Source organism: Mus caroli, chromosome 1 (assembly GCF_900094665.2).
Source record: "Mus caroli chromosome 1, CAROLI_EIJ_v1.1, whole genome shotgun sequence".
In the NCBI taxonomy this organism is placed as follows: domain Eukaryota; kingdom Metazoa; phylum Chordata; class Mammalia; order Rodentia; family Muridae; genus Mus; species Mus caroli.
In genome coordinates this window covers 140,640,620-140,660,317 of record NC_034570.1, presented here as the reverse complement: position 1 = coordinate 140,660,317, position 19,698 = coordinate 140,640,620, and the positions used below count along the sequence as shown (strand labels likewise).

The window sequence follows — 19,698 nt, the reverse complement described above, 5'->3', positions numbered from 1 at the left end:
AGATAAAACTAAAACTTATATTGAATCTGATATTCTTCATTTCTTCCTGTGAATTCAGATCATCTGTTGTCATTTCCTTACTCCAATATAGCTACATTTATAACTATATATATAGTGGTAAATAAAAAATGATCAACAGAATAGGCCATTATACTGATATTCTGTCTGCTCATATTTCTGAAAGAGTTTGGTGGCTCTGTTTTTCTCAATGTACAGCTTGATTCTTTGTGTACTTTGACCATGTGGTCCCACTGTCTTCAGGATGTTGTTGGTTCCAATGAGAAGGCATTTGTTGATCTTTGGTTATCTCATGCATGTGCAGTTGTTATTTCCTTGCTCTTAAAATTCTTCTCTCTATCTTTGAATTTCACCAGGTTGATTATGTGTCTAGACAACATTCTTCTTTGTATTTACCCTACTTGGAGGAACTGAGCTTTATTGAAATGTTTTTAAATCAGGTCCAATGGAATTTCAGCCAATTATTTGTTAGCATTTTTTTTTTCTTTTCCTCTTTCTCCTTGGAAATTTTTGGTGTATGATTAACACTATTTTTTGTTGTCCTTTTTATTATTCATTTGTTTGTTTTAAAAACCTTGTTACATTTTATTTATTTATTTATTTATTTATTTATTTATTTATGTATTTATTTAGCGTGTTTATGTGTGTGCTTGCCATGGAGCTTGTGTGGAGGATGTCAGAGAACAATGTGCAGAAGGGGGTTCTTCCTTCCACCATGGGGATCCTGGGGTCTGAATTCAGGTCCTCACGCTTGGTGGCAGTCATCTCTACCAGCTGAGCCCTCTTCCTGGCCTTCTTATGTTTACTTCTGAAAATGAAAGTCTAGATTACACACCAAAGTGTAAATTGTATGTGATGGTGTCTTTTGATTCTGAAATGTTCTATGGGTAAGTTATTGCTACTGTTGAGTTGTTTCAGTGACGGTCCTCAACTTTTTCACAGACGTGCTCTCTTGTGGTCAAGCTTAGGAATGTTTGCTCAGGTTACCTCTGTCCCCATTCTTGCGTTTGCTTTCTGTGTCCTTTTCTTAAGGTTCTTTCTGGGTTAGCATGGTTTAGTTGTCAGCCAGTGCTTGGGCAAAGATTTACTTAAGGATCTTAAATAAGTAGTACATCTCTGCTATGACATCTGTCTTGCAAGTGGCTTGAAGAATACCTTCTAACTTCGGACAGTTTATAAGTCCCTGGCTATGTTTTCCTCTCTGCCTTTAGGATCCTCACATGGCATAACTTTACCCACTTTCTTTTTTTTAAACATATTTTTATTATTATTATTTTTAATTAGGTATTTTCTTCATTTACATTTCCAATGCTATCCCAAAAGTCCCCCATACCCTCCCCCCTTCCCCTACCCACTCACTCCCACTTCGTGGTCCTGGCGTTCCTCTGTACTGAGGCATATAAAGTTTGCAAGACCAATGGGCCTCTCTTTCCACTGATGGCCGACTAGGCCATCTTCTTCTACATATGCAGCTAGAGACAAGAGCTCCGGGGGGTACTGGTTAGTTCATATTGTTGTTCCACCTATAGGGTTGAATCTAAGTGGATCAAGGAACTCCACATAAAACCAGAGACAGTGAACCTTATATGGGCATTTGCCCATCTTCTTTCAGTACATCAGGAATATGCTGGACATCACCAAGGCCTTTCTCCATCAACCTTTCCACATCTGTTTTGTTGGAAATTGTATCTGGAGCCTTACACATTGTTCTTTTTGCCATATTTAATTTTCTGGCTAGTCTATTGTCTGGTTTTGTTGTTGTCTCAGACAGTATGGATCACATTATAGCATAAGATGTATCTGGTGGTTGCTTCTGTGATCTTTGGTTTCTCTGACAACCTCTGGGGTGTGGAATTTTCCATGTTCTGTCCAGTAACAACCAGCAAGGCAGCAGAGATGTGTGTATTCACAAGGCTGCACTGCCTTACTAGTTAGAATTTCATGCTGAGAAACTGGGGAGGGTAGGAACAACTCCTTCCTAAAATGCCAAAGGTCTTCATTCTCTCTGGTTCTTGGCATGTTGGAAGATATGTTCCTATGCCTTATATTCTTTTGAAGAGTTGTTAATTGATTACTTATGACATTTCTGCTTTGTCAGTGTTTCTGTAGCAAGAACTTTTCAACTTCTTTTCTCTGCTGTTCTGGAAGCTTGTTTAGCTTGATATTCAACCTTTAAGTGGAACTTTTAGCCAAGATGCTAACATATTTTTGTAAAATAAAAAATACTAAATTTGGATTATTGGTGTACTTTATATATTGTGCATGGTTTTGTTGTTTGTTCTGTTGGTTTTTGTTTTGATTTTGAGATAGTGTCTCATTTATGACAAACTGACTTCAAACTCATGTAGCTGAAGATGACCTTGGATTCCTGATGTTTCTATCTCCTGACTACTAGGATACAGATGTGTATCATTAGTTGATTTGGTTCTAGGGAGTTGACTATAGATGTGGTGTGACTATTTGATGTCTCACCTTGATTTCTCCTTAATAATGGTCTGGAGCCTATGATTGTAAGCCAAATAACCATTTTCCTCATCTAAATTGCTCTTTGTAAGTGCATTTTGCCATAGAAAAAGAAGTTTAAAAAATGGAGCAGAAATATTAGATCTAAGGAAGGGAGAAGGAAAGTAAGTGATCCACTTTCTCTTCCTGCAATAGTTTCTGCTTTCCATTCTAAATGGACCTGGTATCTAAATCCATGAGTTCATTACTTTGGCTCATTGCAAAGGTTAACGGAAATCTTCTAAGGCAGCCTGAAATTTCATGAGAGATGGAAAAAGTTTAGACCTGGGTGGAATTAAAGGAGACAAGAAAAAGGAAGTTGTTCTAGGACTAAAGGATTAATGCCATGAGTCATGTTTGTCTATTATCTAGTTATCTCGTAGTTCTTAATGCTGTAGCTTTAGAGAGGTGGAGACAAGGAAAGATGGGGGTGGATTTAATAATATTAGTTGCATCTAAGTACACTGTATGCATATATGAAATTACCACAGAATAATATAAACATTTAGAAAGAATATTAGTTGGATACTTAACCTGTTAACTGTCTCAAACACATTTCCTGCCAGGGAAGTGTCTGTCCAGGTCTGGCTGGAGGATGTGGTTTTGGCTAATAGTCGGATGGTGAACATGGTAGTTATGAATGGAGTTACTGGATGGGAAAAGAGGAAATAAAGTTGCTGACACCAGGCTTTGGTCCCCAGCAACAGATTTCCTCTAAATGAAGAGTCATCTCAGTTCTTGTGGAATTTTCCTTCTTCCTCTTTTTATTTTTTAAAGTGCAGGCTCATTTATAGCATCTTTTTTGCTGTTAAATATAGTTAGGAATGAACAGGAGGACCATTGAAAGAGTGTTATTGTGAGAACTTCCTATATGCACACGCTTGCCATTATTCCTAGTTCTGTCCATCATCCATCATCCATTGAACACATCTTTATCTTGAACCTGCTCTGCTGTAGGCACCGTGCTATGCACACAGAACAGCAAGGTGAACATGGCCACTGACTATAAGTCTGGCTTTAGTTCCATAAAGGAAGGCAGACATGTTGGAATGGGAATTAAAGGCTTGAAGAAATATAAAACACAAACATAATCAGACATGCTTTGAAGGTCACCGAAAAATCTCTCAGTGGTAGTGACCTTGAAGCTGAGTTCTGACGCTTAGGTCTCTTTTAGCTGGTATACAAGTGATGCCTACCGAGGCCTGCAGGATCTAACCCAGCTTCCTTTGTAACCTCACCACCAACCATTTTTGCTGTTGGTTTTTATTTAGTAGCCACAGGTTCTCTCTCACTTCCTCCACATGCCTGCTGGGAACATTATCTTCTAAATCCACTCGTTTACCCTCTTCACAGCCTCGCTTTAGGAGACGCTTGCCTTTTCCTGTTACGTTATTTGCTTTGTGATTGTTCTGTAAAATATAAGTTCTTACAATGATGAGCAGCTATGTCAATTGTCGCTTTATCTCTGGGACCTTGGAATATGATTGATAGACATAGCTAAATATTCTACTTGAATATTTGTTAAATAAGTGGATGGACAAAAGAAGCAGATTATAGTTTTGCACCTGAGAGAACTTCCTACACTTGGAGAAAGGGAAGGTGATCTGTATGGTTGTGAATAGAAAAGAGGAAGGAAATGGGACGGGAATGGGGATGTAGATGAAAATCTAATCTTGAAGTCTCCTACATCAGTGTTCGTCAAATGGTGTGAGTTGAGCCATAAAACGATTTTGGTGGGCTTCTCTTATCATTTAATCAAACGGGACAATACAATACTGTACCATGTTCCTAGTGAAAGCATCACATTAAGCTTTCTTCCACATATATATGTATGTGTACACATTCATATTATGGTATGGCAGAAAAAGTTTTCTTGTTTTAGTGTGAAGTAAATAAGTATGAAAAAATCATTTACTGATCAAGTGAAGACGATCTGATTTTCTGCTATAAGACTAAAGGACTCATGAAAACTATTTTCACAGAGGAGGTAGATTTCAAGGTGCCCTTCCATCAGAAGGCATCAATCCGAGAAGATGATCCTGCTTTTAGTAACATAGAAGCGTTAGGTGTTGTGCAGCACTATGTTGTTCTTTGCTTTGTCTACAATCTCTAGGTTTCTGGGAGGCAGGAGCTCTGCCTTGTTTACTGTATCTGGTGCCTAACATATGCTCGTACTTAGCAATGACCTAGGGGTTGCATGAATGACCAGATTAGTCTACCGAGAAATGTTTGTTTCTCTAAAGCTGCAGTTTGTGAATTCAATAGCTATAGAAGTCAACACACATGCAAGACAGCCATTCTGCCACAGAACTACACCATAGCCCACCTACAGCTTTTAACATGAATAATTTGGGTGAGAATAATTTTCGTGAAAATACCAGTCATAACCCTCTTTGCTTTCACAGATTCCAATATGGATCTACTATAACAACAACAAAAAAAACCTAAACATTAAAAAAGAAACAAAACAAAACAAAACAAAAACCCATAGTAAGCATAAAAAAACTACCAAAACAAAACAAAACAAAGCAAAAAGTGCATTTTGTGTTAGCCAGTTTCTCCTGGAATGTGGCCTGCCCTGACTTATAGGTTATATACCCAGAGATAGTCTATTGGAGAAAATAATTTTCCCTTTCTCAGAAGGTATCGATTGATTGTAATAGCTTCTAGGTTAGGAGTAGAACTCTGTGTTCATCTCCCCTTCTTAGAGCTGGGATTTTTTTTTTCCCTTTTTGAACCTGTATAGGTATTGTGTATGTTATCACAATCTTTGTGAGTTTTGGACTTATGTATTATTTTCAATTGTAATTATGTTCATGTGTTTATGTTTATGTGAGAATATGTGTACATTTAAGTATTGGTGCTTGAAAACTCCAGAATACAATGTTGGATGCCCCCTTGAGTTGGATTAGCCTCGTGGTTAGGGATTAGCAGAGTGAGATAGGGTTGCAGTTTACATGTAGTTTATCTCTTCCAAACCTCAGGTTGTGTGTTAGTCATACCCTTAGTTTGCTTCTTTCTTACTAAGATAAAGACCGTGGGCAAGGGCAACTAGAGGAGGAAGCAGTTAATTTGACCTCCAAGTTCATGTTACAGAGTATCATTTAGAGAAGCAGGACAGGAATTCAAGGCTTCCTGGAGGGAGAAGCTGAGCAAGATGAATAATAATCTGAAATCATCAATTGCATTTTCTTTTTTAAAATTTTAAATATAGGGTCTCATGTTGCCCAGGGTGATCTCAAATTTTGAAGGAGTAGATAACTGACCTTGAATTGCTAATCTGATTATATCTACCTCCCAAGTGTTGGAATTATAGGCATGTAGCATTCCATCTGACTTTTGGAAACTAAATGTCAAAATTAACTTCTGTGAGCCCAAACATTAAAACTGTAACACAGAGGTCCTTGGTGATAGCCTCATTTATCATCACATTTTTCTATGGGTGGTGAAAGAAAATAAAGACAAATATCTCACGAAGCCCAGGTTGGACTTGAACTCCTACTGTTCTTGCCTCTACCGGTGAGTCCTGGGAATGTGTGTTTTGCCATGCCTGGAAAATGTTTCATTTAAGTTTAAAGTAAGGCAATGAAAAACAGAAACACACAAACAAACAAAACCCACAACAGCTTTATATTGGTTTATTGAAACAAAACCAGAAAGATGGTTTAAAGTTGATTTAAAATTCTGTATACATGCTAGGCAATGATGGTTCAGCCTTTAATCCCAGCTTTTGGGAGGCAGAGGGAGGTGGAAATCTGTGAGTTTGGGGCCAGTCTGATCTACAGAGATAGTTTTAAGACAGCTAGGGATACCCAGAGAAAACCTGTCTTGGAAACAAACATGCTTTGTGCAGCCTGATAGAAATATATGATAAGCAGGACCAGCGACGTGGTTTGCTGAGTTAATATGCTCAATTCCAAGCCTGCAACATGAATTTGGTTCATGGAACCGACATGGTAGAAGAACCATTCCTATAAGTAACCCTTTGACCTTCACCTACAAGTGACACATTTGCATGGATATACACATAAACACTCACACACATTCTCTCTCCTGCACAAATAAGAAAATGTTAAAAATGCACAGCTAAAAGTAAACATAATTATCTTTAAGCTGGGCATGATGATATGCTGTTTTAATCTCAGCCTTAGGGAGGTGGAGACAGGACCAAGAACTCAAGCTCATGTCCAGGTATATAATGTTCAGGCCTTATAAGCCCCATTCACTCATGATGAAATATTGATGAACTTGGTACTGGCAGGTTGTAGCATGTAACAATTAAAAATCAATCCACGCTGATGCCAGCTATGCTCCAGTAATGCAGTTTCCCCTCCCCCATTGGTAACTGCAAACTGTGATGGTCTTCCCTGTTTCCCCTGGGTGGTTCTTCCCTGTCCCTCCCTCCCCCCATCGCTCATATCTTCCCAACCATCGGCCCCTTGTGGCTAGCTGTCCCAAATCCCCATAACCTAGTAAAATCAAAACTCTAGAGGCTTGTAATTTATCAGTCAGATTTATAGCAATAAATTCTCAACCCACAAAATGCCCACGCAATGAACTCAGAGCCAATTGATATTGACACAAGCTGCCCACCTAGATTGGTCAAATTGCCCTATATTATTCTATGCTCTTCTATGATATCCATAGCTACCTGTGGCTATTTAAAGCCACATGGATCCAGTTTGTCCTCTTCCTCTATCTTTCTCTCATCTCTGTCCTTTCTGTTCCCTCTCCTCTCTCTCTAAAATTCATTGCCCTGCCTTCCTTTTTTATTGCCCAATCATAGACTCTACCCTTATATTTCACCTGCTCTCATCTGCATAGATAGCAATCCACAGCATGTAGCCACAACTGTTATGAGTTCCTGTGTACAGGAGCCATGTCATGTTTACAAGACAGTGTTTCACAATATTCCTTCACAACCTTCAACTCTTATATTCTTTCTGTTCCATCTTCCACAATGTTCCCAGAGCCTTAGTGCCAGGGGTTAATATAGATGCTCCACTGAAGGCTAAGGATTTAACAGTCAATTGTTCTAGCACTTTGACCAGTTAAGAATACTGCCTACTAAAAAATGAAATCTGGTGATGCCTGAGATCAGCACTGATATGTAGTATAAACAGAAATATTTAGAAGTCCGTTCTATATGCTCATTTAAGAAAATAGGGAGAGTAGACACTGTCTTAGGACTCATGATTTTCTTAGCCACAGGGTTTTGACCAGGTTGTTAGTACCAGGCATAGATTTCCTCCTGTGGAGCAGGATTCAAATTCAACCAGAAGAAAGCAGTTGGACACCCCTTTCACAGTCATGCTACTATTACATGAATGGGTACATCTTATTGGCAGGTTGTCACAGCTGTGTAAGAGCGTTGATTGACATAAATCGATCAATTAATAAATAAACTGGAAGTCTACTTTCACTTAACTGTTTCCATTTAAACTGGAGGCTTAGATGTAAAAGGAAATTCTATCAGCAAAATTCACATTTAATATGAATGCATTTTAAGACTCCTAATAAATACCTAAGGTGAGAAAGCTATTATTTTCCTATTGTGAATTTATGTAATGCTAAGGAACTGAAAATGCAAAGAATATGCATCATTTAAGTATTCTTGAGGTAATAATTTTAGAAAGAACTTTACTCCTTTTAGTTATGCATATGTGTGAGTGAGTGTGGATTTGCACTAGTGAGTGTAGATATGCTTGAAGGCCAGAGGAGGGCTTTGTATGTCTTGGACCTGGAGTTAGTGGTGGTTGGGAGATGCCTCATGTGGGTGGGGTGAGGTGTACCAGGTCTTCTGCAAGAGTATTACAGTGCTGTTAAGTGCTGAGCTATCTTTCTAGTCCCTCATTAATAATTTTAATTTTCTAAAATTCAGTAAATTTCTCATCATGTACTTGGCAAGTAGAAGTAAACTAAGACAAAAATCTTTTGAAAAAATTTGAACGAATAAATATAGAAGTTAAATGCAAACTATGCTTAACCTTCCCCTATAAGCTGTACATAAATAAAAAATATATACTGAAAAGTCATATAGAGAGAGCTCAGTAGACCTGGTCTACTTCTGTAGACTTGCATATCCTAAGATGCCTAGTCACCATGGTTTAACCTTGGAACTTAGTCGAGGAGGAAACTTAATGATAATGATTGCTTGTTTTGTAGGTTTCAAGAAGCTACAGTACCAGAGAAGACCTGGGAAGTGTGAGAATTTCTGCAGCTGGGACCAAAATGTCTTTCATAGATCCTTATCAGCACATTATAGTAAGTGGTACATTCCTTCTGGGAGGGAAACTTATGTGGTGTGTGTGTGTGTGTGTGTGTGTGGCACACACACACACATGGGTGCCAGCAAACAGAGCCCATCACAATTATTAATTACTTAACTATAATACAGAGGATAAGACAACAAGATTGCAAGGTATGAGAAGCCTCATCATCTGTTTTCTCAAGATGGAGACACAGAATATGTGGAGGCATAATTTAGTGCTAATATAAAGTCCTGTCTTAATTTCATTTCCAACTGCTGTGATAAATTACTCTAACAAAAGCAAATTAAAGGAGAAAGGGTGTGTGTGGCTCATAATTCCAGATTAGCAGTCCATCATAGTGGGGAAATAAAGATGGAGTGATATGAAGTAGTTGGTCATATCCACAGTCTAGAGCAGAGAGAATGAATGCATGCATCTTTGTGTTCATTGAATTTTCTCATTCAAATAACATAGTTAAGATAATACCCATAAGACACATCCCCAGGTCAACTGATCTAGACAGCCCTTCACTGAGACTCTTCTCCCAAGTGATTCTAGTATGTCAGGTTGACAGTTAAGATTAACCATCACAGGGCTTGAGAATGAAGGGGATATGTTAGTGTTAATTACAGTCCAAGAACTCATCTTAGGCGAGATGAGACTTCTCAGCTCAAATAGCAAGACAAGGAAAAAGAAAGCACCCTCTATATTCTGTTCTATTCAAGTTCCATCAACAGATTGGGTGATGGAAATCCTATCACAGTGAGGATGGTCTAGTTTAGGCAGTTCACTAATTCAAATTAGGAATCATATTAAGTTGATTGTCAAAAGATCCACCGTAGTTGATGATTCTTCTCTTTTACCCATGTCTGGCCACAAGCTCTCTTTTTACTGGAAAAAAATGTAGACATTGCAATTACTATTCATGTTTTTGCTTTTGTACCATGAAATGTATTTCAGAAATCCAGAGGCTACCAAGATTTTTAAAAAGATAATTAATTCATTTTTAATTTTGTGTCTGTGTGGGTATGTGAAGGTGAGCTCAGGTATCCAAGATGGCCAGAGGTGTCCAATCACCTGGAGCTGGAGATAAGACAATTGGGAACCAACTGATTACAGAGCTGGGAAGCTTATCATGGTTCTCTAGAAGAGCAGGATGCCTTCTTAACCATTGAACCATCTGTCCAGACTAAGGCTATTAATGTTTATCTTTCACTTCTCAAATTTCTCCTTAGTTCTTTATAAAATCTCATCAAGTTTTATAACTTCCATTCCATGTGGTTGTGGTCCTATGCACTTCCACTTCTTGAGATTTTCTTTTAAGGACTTTTAAGGACTATGGCAAGAATATGGGTAAGTCTATCTTTGGGTCATTGTCTTGATGTCTTACCTCTTCATGCTACTAATTGCCTCAGAGTTTGCTCATGAAGAAATCTAAAGGTAGAATTATTTCTCAAGGACAGAGCTTGGTTTGCTCCTATCAGATGCTGTTGTAATAACAGCTTCCTCCAAGATTGAAGTGTTCTGTTCTGTAGGGATTCTCCTTAAGCAGGAAGGAGCTAAACAACCCATAGTAGGTTCAGGAAGATCCAGCTTCCTGGAAGGAAATTTAAAACTAGAGTGACTTCCAAAGGACTTTCTCCAACCTGGTGAGCTGTGTGCAGGCTGTGCAGAGTGCTCCAGGTTCCAAGCTTTTGGAAACTGTCACCCATGCTGGGGTGGGTTTTGGTGATGCTGATGTCTTTGATATATTTCTGCTCCTGTAAGGAACCTGGCACTGATACTCCTGTAGTTGCAGAAAAACTCATTAGTCCACTGTGAGTTGGATTGTGGTAGCATCTGTGTTTTGGTCTGTCATAGACTCACTGTCTTGGAAGAATAGATATGTTTGTTGCATCTCCCTAGGGAAAGTTTTGTCAAACAACAGATGCCTAGAGAAAGTGACACACTGAATCTTAGTTCCATAGTGGTTGTTTTCTGGATGGCCTGGGCTGCATTAAAATGTCTGCCAGTGCATGGGAGGGTTTTATATGTTATCCCCATGGTACACATTGTGTAATTTCTTTCTGTTCTTTTTTTTTTTTTTTGAGACAAGCTCATGAACTCACAGTCTTTCTGTTTCTGTTTCAAGGGCTAGGATAGTCTTAACTGAATTTTCTCCCATCAGTTGTTGCAGCTATTGGACATTTTAATCAGTTTGGAATGGTATTTCCAAACATCCATACAGCATGCATTCATCATATCTGTCTATCTCTCCTCTACCATCTACCCCACATGCCCTTCTGAGTCCCCAGTTATCAATTGTTTAGTGTGACCATGAAAGGGAGTCTGTGTGCTCCTACAAGAATGAGACAATGCTGATCATTCCTTTAGAGAGAAGGAACAGGATGGGGCAGTACCCACACTAGGTACTTGTCCTACAGTGAAACTGCACATCAGGAAGTGAAACTGAAAATAAGCAAGAAAGGTGAGGGTAATATCAGGGTGGAGGTTTTTTTACGGCTCTGAAATCAGTTGGAATTGCTAGTTGCTGATCAAAGATCACTATCTCTCTTCTCAGTAGTAAGATTCTGTCCGTCCTGACTGTAATATCATCCTTAGTGCAGCCTTCAGATTAGGGTTTGGTTAAAGTGCATCTGTTTATGTATAGTCTCTATCTTCTCTTCCACCTGATTAGTTTTAGGTTAGTTTCTTTAGCTCTTTTAACAGTACAATTTTGACTCTAGGCAAACCATCACAGTGATCATATTGGCTTGATCTAAGTTGGTTGACTTTTCAATGTTAATCATCTTAGTTACCAATGTCAACATAATTGTACAGAATCAACTGAGTACACTGGCTTTTTTTCCCCCTATTGTTTGGTAAAGTTTAATTCACTATGGAAAAGATTAAGGATGAGGACAGACACTCAAAGTAAGGTAATTCTAGACCTGCAGGCAAGGCTTAATTTTGGTGACTAAGTCAGAGACTGGGGCTTAGATTTGACATCTCAATAGAAATAGAGCCAGCTCCTGCCTAGTACTGTCCTGAGTCACTGGTTTCCCCTGGAGAATGTTAGTTATGGAGTCAATGTCATTTCCTTTGGCGGCATCTCCAAGCCATAAGCAGCCGTCTATCATCCAAGTTAGGACCCAGCCCAGACTAAGCTCCTTTGAAATGATATGTGATACTGGATACTGGCTTTGGGATGCCATGACAAGACACTCCTAGACTATAGGGATAATCATTTATCAACAATGAACACACATTTCTCCAACAGTGCAAGCTCTGTCTGCTTTATAGCTACTCCCTTCTTCATGCTTACAACTCTGAGGATGAGACGGTGGAGACTGTGGTGGCAGTGTTTAGGAAACAGTGCGACATCTGAAGCTTTTTTAGTGTTTCCAAAGTTAACTTGGGTAAATCAAGAAAGTGGTCTGTTTGGACTGATTTCTTATGAGGAATATGGGAGTGCGCCTTACTTGTAATTAAGATGAATTGAGACTAATGCAAATAGGCACAGATTAGAACAGAGGGCTGGAAGGGTCAGAGTAAGACTAGCTTCGAGATCTCTAGGTAGGTCAACTACACATGCAGAAACAGGACTTTTTCTAATGTAGGAAACCATCTATTCTCTTCCAGTAAGTGGAAGCCATCGTAATTACTATTGGTTTGGCTTTGGTCTCTGTTCAAGCCAGGAGTGTACAAAGGAGAAGACACAGAGGATAGTCATACTGGAATCTAACAATGGTTTACCTTTTATGAAAGATAACTCACCAATAAATCATTTAACCTAACAGAATTATACTTTATTGATCTTTAAATGTAAGTATTAATACACAGGGCTGGAGAGACGGTTCAGTGGGTAAGACCACTTGCTGTTGTTCCCAAGTACCAGAGTTTGATGACCAGAGTTCTAGCAATGTAACTCACAACCATCTGTAACTCCAGTTCCAGGGCACCCAACAACCTCTTCTGGCCTCTCTGTGCTGCCCACACACATGGCATACACACACACACACACACACACACACACACACACACTCACTCACTCACTCACAAATAAATTATCTTAGATACTAAAGCCTAATATAATTTATAGTAATACATATTATTTTTATAAAATCTGTTATAAAATAATGTTGTCTCATGGAGTCGACAGAAGGCATCTTGGGAAGACTGAGAGGCAGCATCCAGTAGAATGCCTTGAATTTGATGTGTGCTCAACAAGCCCTTGTGATGATAATATTTTTCTTCTGTGCTTTATTAAGAAGCACTTGTGCTGGGCAGTGGTGGTGCATGCCTTTAATCTCAGTACTTGGGATGCAGAGGTAGGAGGATTTCTGAGTTCGAGGCTGGCCTTGTCTACAGAGTGAGTTCCAGGGCAGCAGGACTACACTTGAAAAACCAAAAAGAAGAAGAAGAAGAAGAAGAAGAAGAAGAAGAAGAAGAAGAAGAAGAAGAAGAAGAAGAAGAAGAAGAAGAAGAAGAAGGAGGAGGAGGAGGAGGAGGAGGAGGAGGAGGAGAAGCAGCAGAAGCACTTTCTGTGAATATCCTTGCAACAATTTAAGGATTAAGGTAGAGATAGATAAAAGTATTGCTCATAAGTTTCATACTACAGGGGAATTTTAGACATTGAATATTCATAGGCCATTACATGTTCAAAGACATAGATGAGCACAGATTTTTGGCAGGTAAGCAAGCTTACATGTAAGAATAATTTTATGTGTGTGATCTCTTCTTCCTCCTTCCCTCCCTCCCTTTCTTCCTCCCTTCCTTTCTTCCTTCCATTCTTCCTTCCTCTCTCTTTCTCATTTTCCTTCTCCTTCTACCCTCCCTCTTCTTCTACTTCTTTCTCTTTTTCCTCTATCTTTTCCTCCCCTCCTGTCCTTCTCCCTCCTCTTTCTTCCTCTTCCTTCTCATTTTTCCTTCTTCCTTTTTCTTCATCCCTCTCCTACTTTCCTTTTCTTTCTTTCTCCTCATTATCTTTTTTCTTCTTCCTCTTTTTCTTCCTGTTCTTTAACAAGGATCCCACGAAGGTTAGCCTAGTCTCACCTTATGGCAAGGGCTGGTTTTGAATCCTTATTCTCCTGTATCCATCTCTTGTGTGCTAGAGTTCTAGCAGACATCTAAACTAGTTAATTTTGAGGTCTCTTAGGTAGAAAAATCCAGTTCCCAAGGTTGGATTTTCCAAGGCATTTTTCATTTTATTTTAAGCCTAAGTATTATTAGTCTTGGTTTGTCTTTATCTAGATGTCTAGTTGTTATAACATCCAAATTTATGAAAAGGCAAAATCTCTTGCATTGTTAACTTGTCTGTTATTTTAGAAGTACCATACCCTCAACTTTCTCCCTCTTCCTTAATATCCTTTTCTCCTGTCTTGTGATCTTTTGTCTAAATTTATGTGTTAAACATGCAGGGAGATAAAAGCAAACACCTATGCATACATTTACATGTAAAAATTTAAGTCTAAAATATGCATATGAAAGAAAATTTATTTTTCCTGTTAAGTTTGAATCATTTTACTTAAGATAATGGCTTCTAGTCCCAGCCATTGCCTGCCAAGTTCCATGGCTTGTGACTCTATAAATATTAGACTAAGTTTGCCAATATTTTGCTGAATACTTTTGCATCTATGGTAATGAGGGACATTAGTCTATAATTTTCTATTGTTGTAATATTTTTATCTGGTTTTGAAGTTCAAGTAATGCTGCTGCCAGCAGTGAATTAAGTACTACTCTGCCTGTTTCTATCCTCTGGAATTCGATTGTACATAACTCTTATAGTTTTTCATTTGGTAGAACTCACGAGTGGATTAGGTCCTTTCTCTTTGGGAACGTTATCTATCCCTGACTCACTTTGTTTTGTCAAATGTGTGGTATTCAGAATCTTTTCTTTTGATGGATTGTCCAATGAATTGTTCTAGTTTACCTACTTTTGTCAATTTTGAATCAATTTTTTAAGAATTCCTTTTACTATCATTTTGTTGTCCATGAAATTTATTGCTTTTTGATTTCTGAAACTAAATAACCCACATTCTCATTTCTGAAATGCCTTGGTTAAAGGTTTATTGAATTTATGCTATTTTGTTTTATTTATTTACTTTTCTGAGACAGGGTTTTACTATGTAACCCTGGCTATCCTAGAACTCACTATATAGTACAAGTTTGCCTTGAACTCACAGAAATCTCCCTGTCTCAGCCCTTTAATGTGGAGATTAAATGCATGCAATACCACACCTGGGCTAGTGTTTTCAAAGAAGGAAGGTTTTTTTGTTTGTTTGTTTGTTTTTGTTTTTGTTTTTGTTTTTGTTTTTGTTTTTGTTTTTGGATATTGCTTTTTCTCTTCTCATTTTGAATTTCAATTTTATTGATATTGGCTTTAATTTACTATTGTTTGCTTATTTGTATTCGAACCTGTTCCTTTTTTGTGTTTCCTTTTTTTGTTGTTTTTTGTTTTTTGTTTTTTGAGACAGGTTTCTCTGTATAGCCCTGACAGTCCTGGAACTCACTTTGTAGACCAGGCTCGCCTTGAACTCAGAAATCCGCCTGTCTCTGACTCCAAAGTGCTGGGATTAACGATGTGTGCCACTACTGCCGGGCTTTTGTGTTTCTTAATATGGAGGATTAGTTTACTTATTTTGGATGTTTGTCTTCGTTTTAGTCAAAGAATTGGATACTATAGATTACCCTCTCAGTTAGATAAATTTTCCTAAGCTGTATTCTATTTTTCCTTTAATTCCTGCTATTTGTGATTTTCTTTTATTATTTCTTTGACTCACCTGTTATGTGTGCACTTGTCTCTGTGTATTTGGGGGACTTTATGAATCTTCAATCTTTAATTTTTAGTTCATTTAATTTCCTGCCTTATGAAAACAGTTTTATTTCTGTATTTTAAATACATTGGGGAGTGCTTATTGTTTGCTTTGGTGAATGTGCATATGAGATTGAGAAGAATGAGTGTACTGATGGTAGATGAGATGCTCTGTAGATATTTACATGGTTGACTGACTGAGCTCTAAGGTAATATGTCTTTACTAGGTTTGGGCTTGCTGTATCTTACTGGTAGAGGGCTATTAAAATCTCAAGCTGCGATAACAGATCTTGCTCTTTCTTCTTGCTCTTATATATTATATTTTGCCTCATGTATTCATGATATATTACTTGACACATACATATTAAGAATTATTATGACTTCTTGAAGAATTTACTCCTTAATCCTAAGTAATGCTCCTCTTTATTCCTGATCATTTTTCTTCCTTAATGTTTGGTCTGTCTGAAATTAAAATTAAAATAGCAAACCTGTTTTTTTTTTTTTTTTTTGGATTAATGTCCACCTGGCATATCATTCACCATTTTTCACATTTGTAGTGGGCTTACTCCATACAGCTAATGCAACCTAATTTTTAACACACACTAGAGAAATGACAACCATTTTAACAAATGTTCACACACGCACACACACACACATATGCACACACACACACACACACACACACACACACACACACACACNCACACACACACACACACACACACACACACACACACACACACTGAATCAAAAACCCTATTGAAAGACCTGGAATTTCAATAGTACTAATTAATAAACTTTATAATGTAAGACATAAACAATGACATTTTCAAAACAACTCTATAAGCACAAGAAATAGTACTAAGAATTAGCTTAGGGAATAAAGTGTTTGCTGTGCAAGCATGAAGATCTGAGTTTAGATTCCAGCATCCATATTAGTTGGGCACAGCAGTAGCACACATCTGTAACTCTAGTACTGGGGAATGAGTGATGGAGACTAATAGATCCTGGGGGCTGATGGACCAGCCTTTTTCTTTTTTTTCCAAAATGAAGAGCTCCAGGTTCACAGAGAGACACTGAATTAAAAAATTAAGGTACAGAGAAGGTTGAGAAAACACTAGATACTGGCCTTTGTCTTCCATCAGTACATAAGAGTAAATACACTCAAATGCAGATGTGCACACATGCAAACACACACACACACAGAGAGAGAGAGAGAGAAAGAGAGAGAGAGAGAAAGAGAGAGAGAGAGAAATACAAATGGCTAGTAAATCTGGAAAACATGTTCAGCATCTTTAGCTATAATGATAACAATCCTGGCATGGATATGGACAAAGAGGAGTGTTGATTCACTACTGGAGGGAGTGGAAGCTGACATGGGTGATATGGAAGTAGAGACTCTTCAGAAAGTTGAAAACAGTATTGCCATATTACCCAGATCTGTCATGCCTTAGTATGTATCTGAAAGACTTTACATCCTACCACAGAGATATTGCACACAAATATTTATTGCTGTCTTCTTCACAATAGCTAGTAAATGGGAGCAACCAAAATATCCATCAAGAGATGAATGAGTAAATTGTGTTACATATACATTTAAAAAGTTTTGTTTGGGCATAAAAATGAAATAATGACCTTTGCTGGAAATTAGGTGAAACTGAAAATAGCTATGTTACATGCAATAACCCAGATCAAGAAAGTACCACATGCCTCTCATACCTGGAAGCTAGCCTTAAATTTATGCACAAACACGTGTGTGTGTGTGTGTGTGTGTGTGTGTGTGTGTACATCTTGAAAGTAAAGGGGAAGTTATCAGAGGGTATGCAAAGCTCAGGAGGGAGGTGAAAAAGACAGGGTGATGGCTTGTATGTGCCATGAGAACAGAAGGGAGGATGCTGATATGGAAAGGAAGGGGGACAGGCAGAAGTTTATGGAGGGCTCTAGGAGAGGAGTATGAACCAGGACAGTCTATAATCACATGTGTGTTTAAGAATGCCATGATAAAACACATTACTTAGTGTGTTTATTTAAATTAAGTGACTTGATCCTTGGCACTGCCTAACAGGAGCTGGAGGAGACACACAGGCCTGTAGTAATAGCTATTCCACAGGCAGAAGCTGGAGGACTCAGAGGCTCACCTGGGCTACATAAGACCCTGTTAATCTGTGAGTCAGCCTCAGTTATCTTTTAAGCCTTTTGCCTATAAATTACCACTACTCCATAATATTGCCATTATCTCAGATTTTTTAAAAAATTAATTTTAAAAGTGATTCGTTTGTTTTATATATTTGAGTGGTTTGCCTGCACATGTGCTTGTGTATCAGATACCCGCAGAGATGAAGGCCTCAGAGACCCCAGGACTGGAATTACAGGAAATTGTAGGCTGCCATGTGGGTGTTGGGAATTGCAACAAGCACTCGTAATTGCTGAGGCGTCCTTCCAGTCTAGCTTTTAAAAAAATAACTGTAGACATTTTATCTTCCTGGTAGGTGTATTAATATTAACTGAAGTAGACTTCCATAAGCTTGAAACAAGCAAGAAACAAAACGTGTTTTAACTATTTTTCTCTTCCTTCCTACTTTCTTTCTTCCTTCCTTCTTTCCTTTCTTTCTTTCTTCCTCCCTTTCTTTCTTTCTTTCTTTCTTTCTTTCTTTCTTTCTTTCTTTCTTTCTTTCTTTCTCTCTCTTCCTTTCTTTCTTTCTTCTTTTCTTTCTCTTTCTTTCTTCTTTTCTTCCTCTTTCTTTCTTTCTTTCTTTCTTTCTTTTTTTCTTTTTTTCTTTCTTTCTTCTTTCCTCTTTTCTTTGTCTTTTTTTTTTTAGTTGCTCTGAAAACTATGTACATTCCTACTTCCCTGTTTGTTTTAGTGAGTAAGGTTGTGAGATATCCGGTTTCCATTTCAGCCAGGTGTTTAATGACCCCCCTCCCTGTTAACTTTATTATGTGCGTGCAGACTTCCAAGCTCTTAAAAAACAGAACACTGTTTTGAACATAGTTTATAACAAATGCATTTAAATCAATAAAAGTAGTTCATTTATCATTGCTTTGGGTCCAGAGTATTTTGACCGCTGCCTCAGAAATGTCATGCAGAAGACTTCTGGTGGGTTCTGGGTAGCAGCAAGAGAAGCAAACAAGCCTGAGTGATAAAACCTTCTTGCTAGGGTTCACCTCTCTGAGCAACACTTCCTAGTCAGAGGACAAAGCCCAATTGTGCTCCTTCTGCCTGCAATCCCGATTTACATTTTCCCCTCCAAGTAGCAAAGACTATCTCATGCTCACAGTTAAGCTGTAGTGAAGGCTTAAGGCAAGAGCTAACCTCCTCAATGATTCTGTGGTGGGTGAAAAGAGAGAGTGAAGAGAGGAGCAAACCCTAGCATCACAAAATGTTTCTGGTATGTGTGTGCTGGTTTTCAGCGAGCCTATTCTTAATCTGTCTCAGGGAAACAATGAGATTCCTTGGGAAATACTTGTTTTATGTTTCTTATTATTTGATTTCTAGGTGGAACACCAGTATTCCCATAAGTTTACTGTTGTGGTTCTACGTGCCACCAAAGTAACGAAGGGGACCTTTGGCGATATGCGTGAGTACTTGATTTGTTGTGCGATTGGAGATGGGGATTATGTATGTCTCAGGAGGTGGGGGACTTACTGTTCAGTAGCTTGATTCCTTGATAAGCCAGGGGTTTTTCCTCCTTAAGTGCAATTACCTGTGAATGTCTGAACCATCCTGAGGCTGTTTGTCATCTGTCGGGATAGCCATTTACTTTGTCTTTACATTAGCTGAGAGCAACTGCAGTCCGACAAAATGACAATCTCGTGACATAGCTCTGTGGAATTCAACATTCTATTTCATCCTATTTGGAAAGAGTGCTGAGTCAGGACTTCAAACAGGTTGCCTTTGTGAGGTATTGTGCTTATAGGATTAAAAAGTGCAGTGCTCGGAATTCTTCTGCCTCTGAGTGTTTATTATGTATGGGATAGCTATAGAAACTGGTGTAGGACACAGCCTGGGGATCAGGTTGCATTAACTTGTTGGCTGTCTCCTTCGCCATGCTCAGCAGCACTTTTCCTTGTTCTTCTGAGAAGACCAAAGCTCAAGGGTGTGGAGTGCAAAGAAAAAAAAATGTGTAAATATGG

The 19,698-nt window shown here is 38.4% G+C and overlaps 1 protein-coding gene across 1 annotated transcript in view; it reads left to right on the top strand.

Moving 5' to 3' along the window:
- Pla2g4a (phospholipase A2 group IVA) overlaps positions 1-19,698 on the top strand; it is a 130,293-nt gene that overhangs the window by 17,852 nt on the left and 92,743 nt on the right. The window contains exons 2-3 of the mRNA XM_021162091.2: positions 8,686-8,784; positions 19,061-19,142. Of these exons, the coding sequence (XP_021017750.1) occupies positions 8,752-8,784; positions 19,061-19,142 (115 nt within the window). The 5' untranslated portion in view covers positions 8,686-8,751. The remainder of the gene's footprint in view (positions 1-8,685; positions 8,785-19,060; positions 19,143-19,698) is intronic.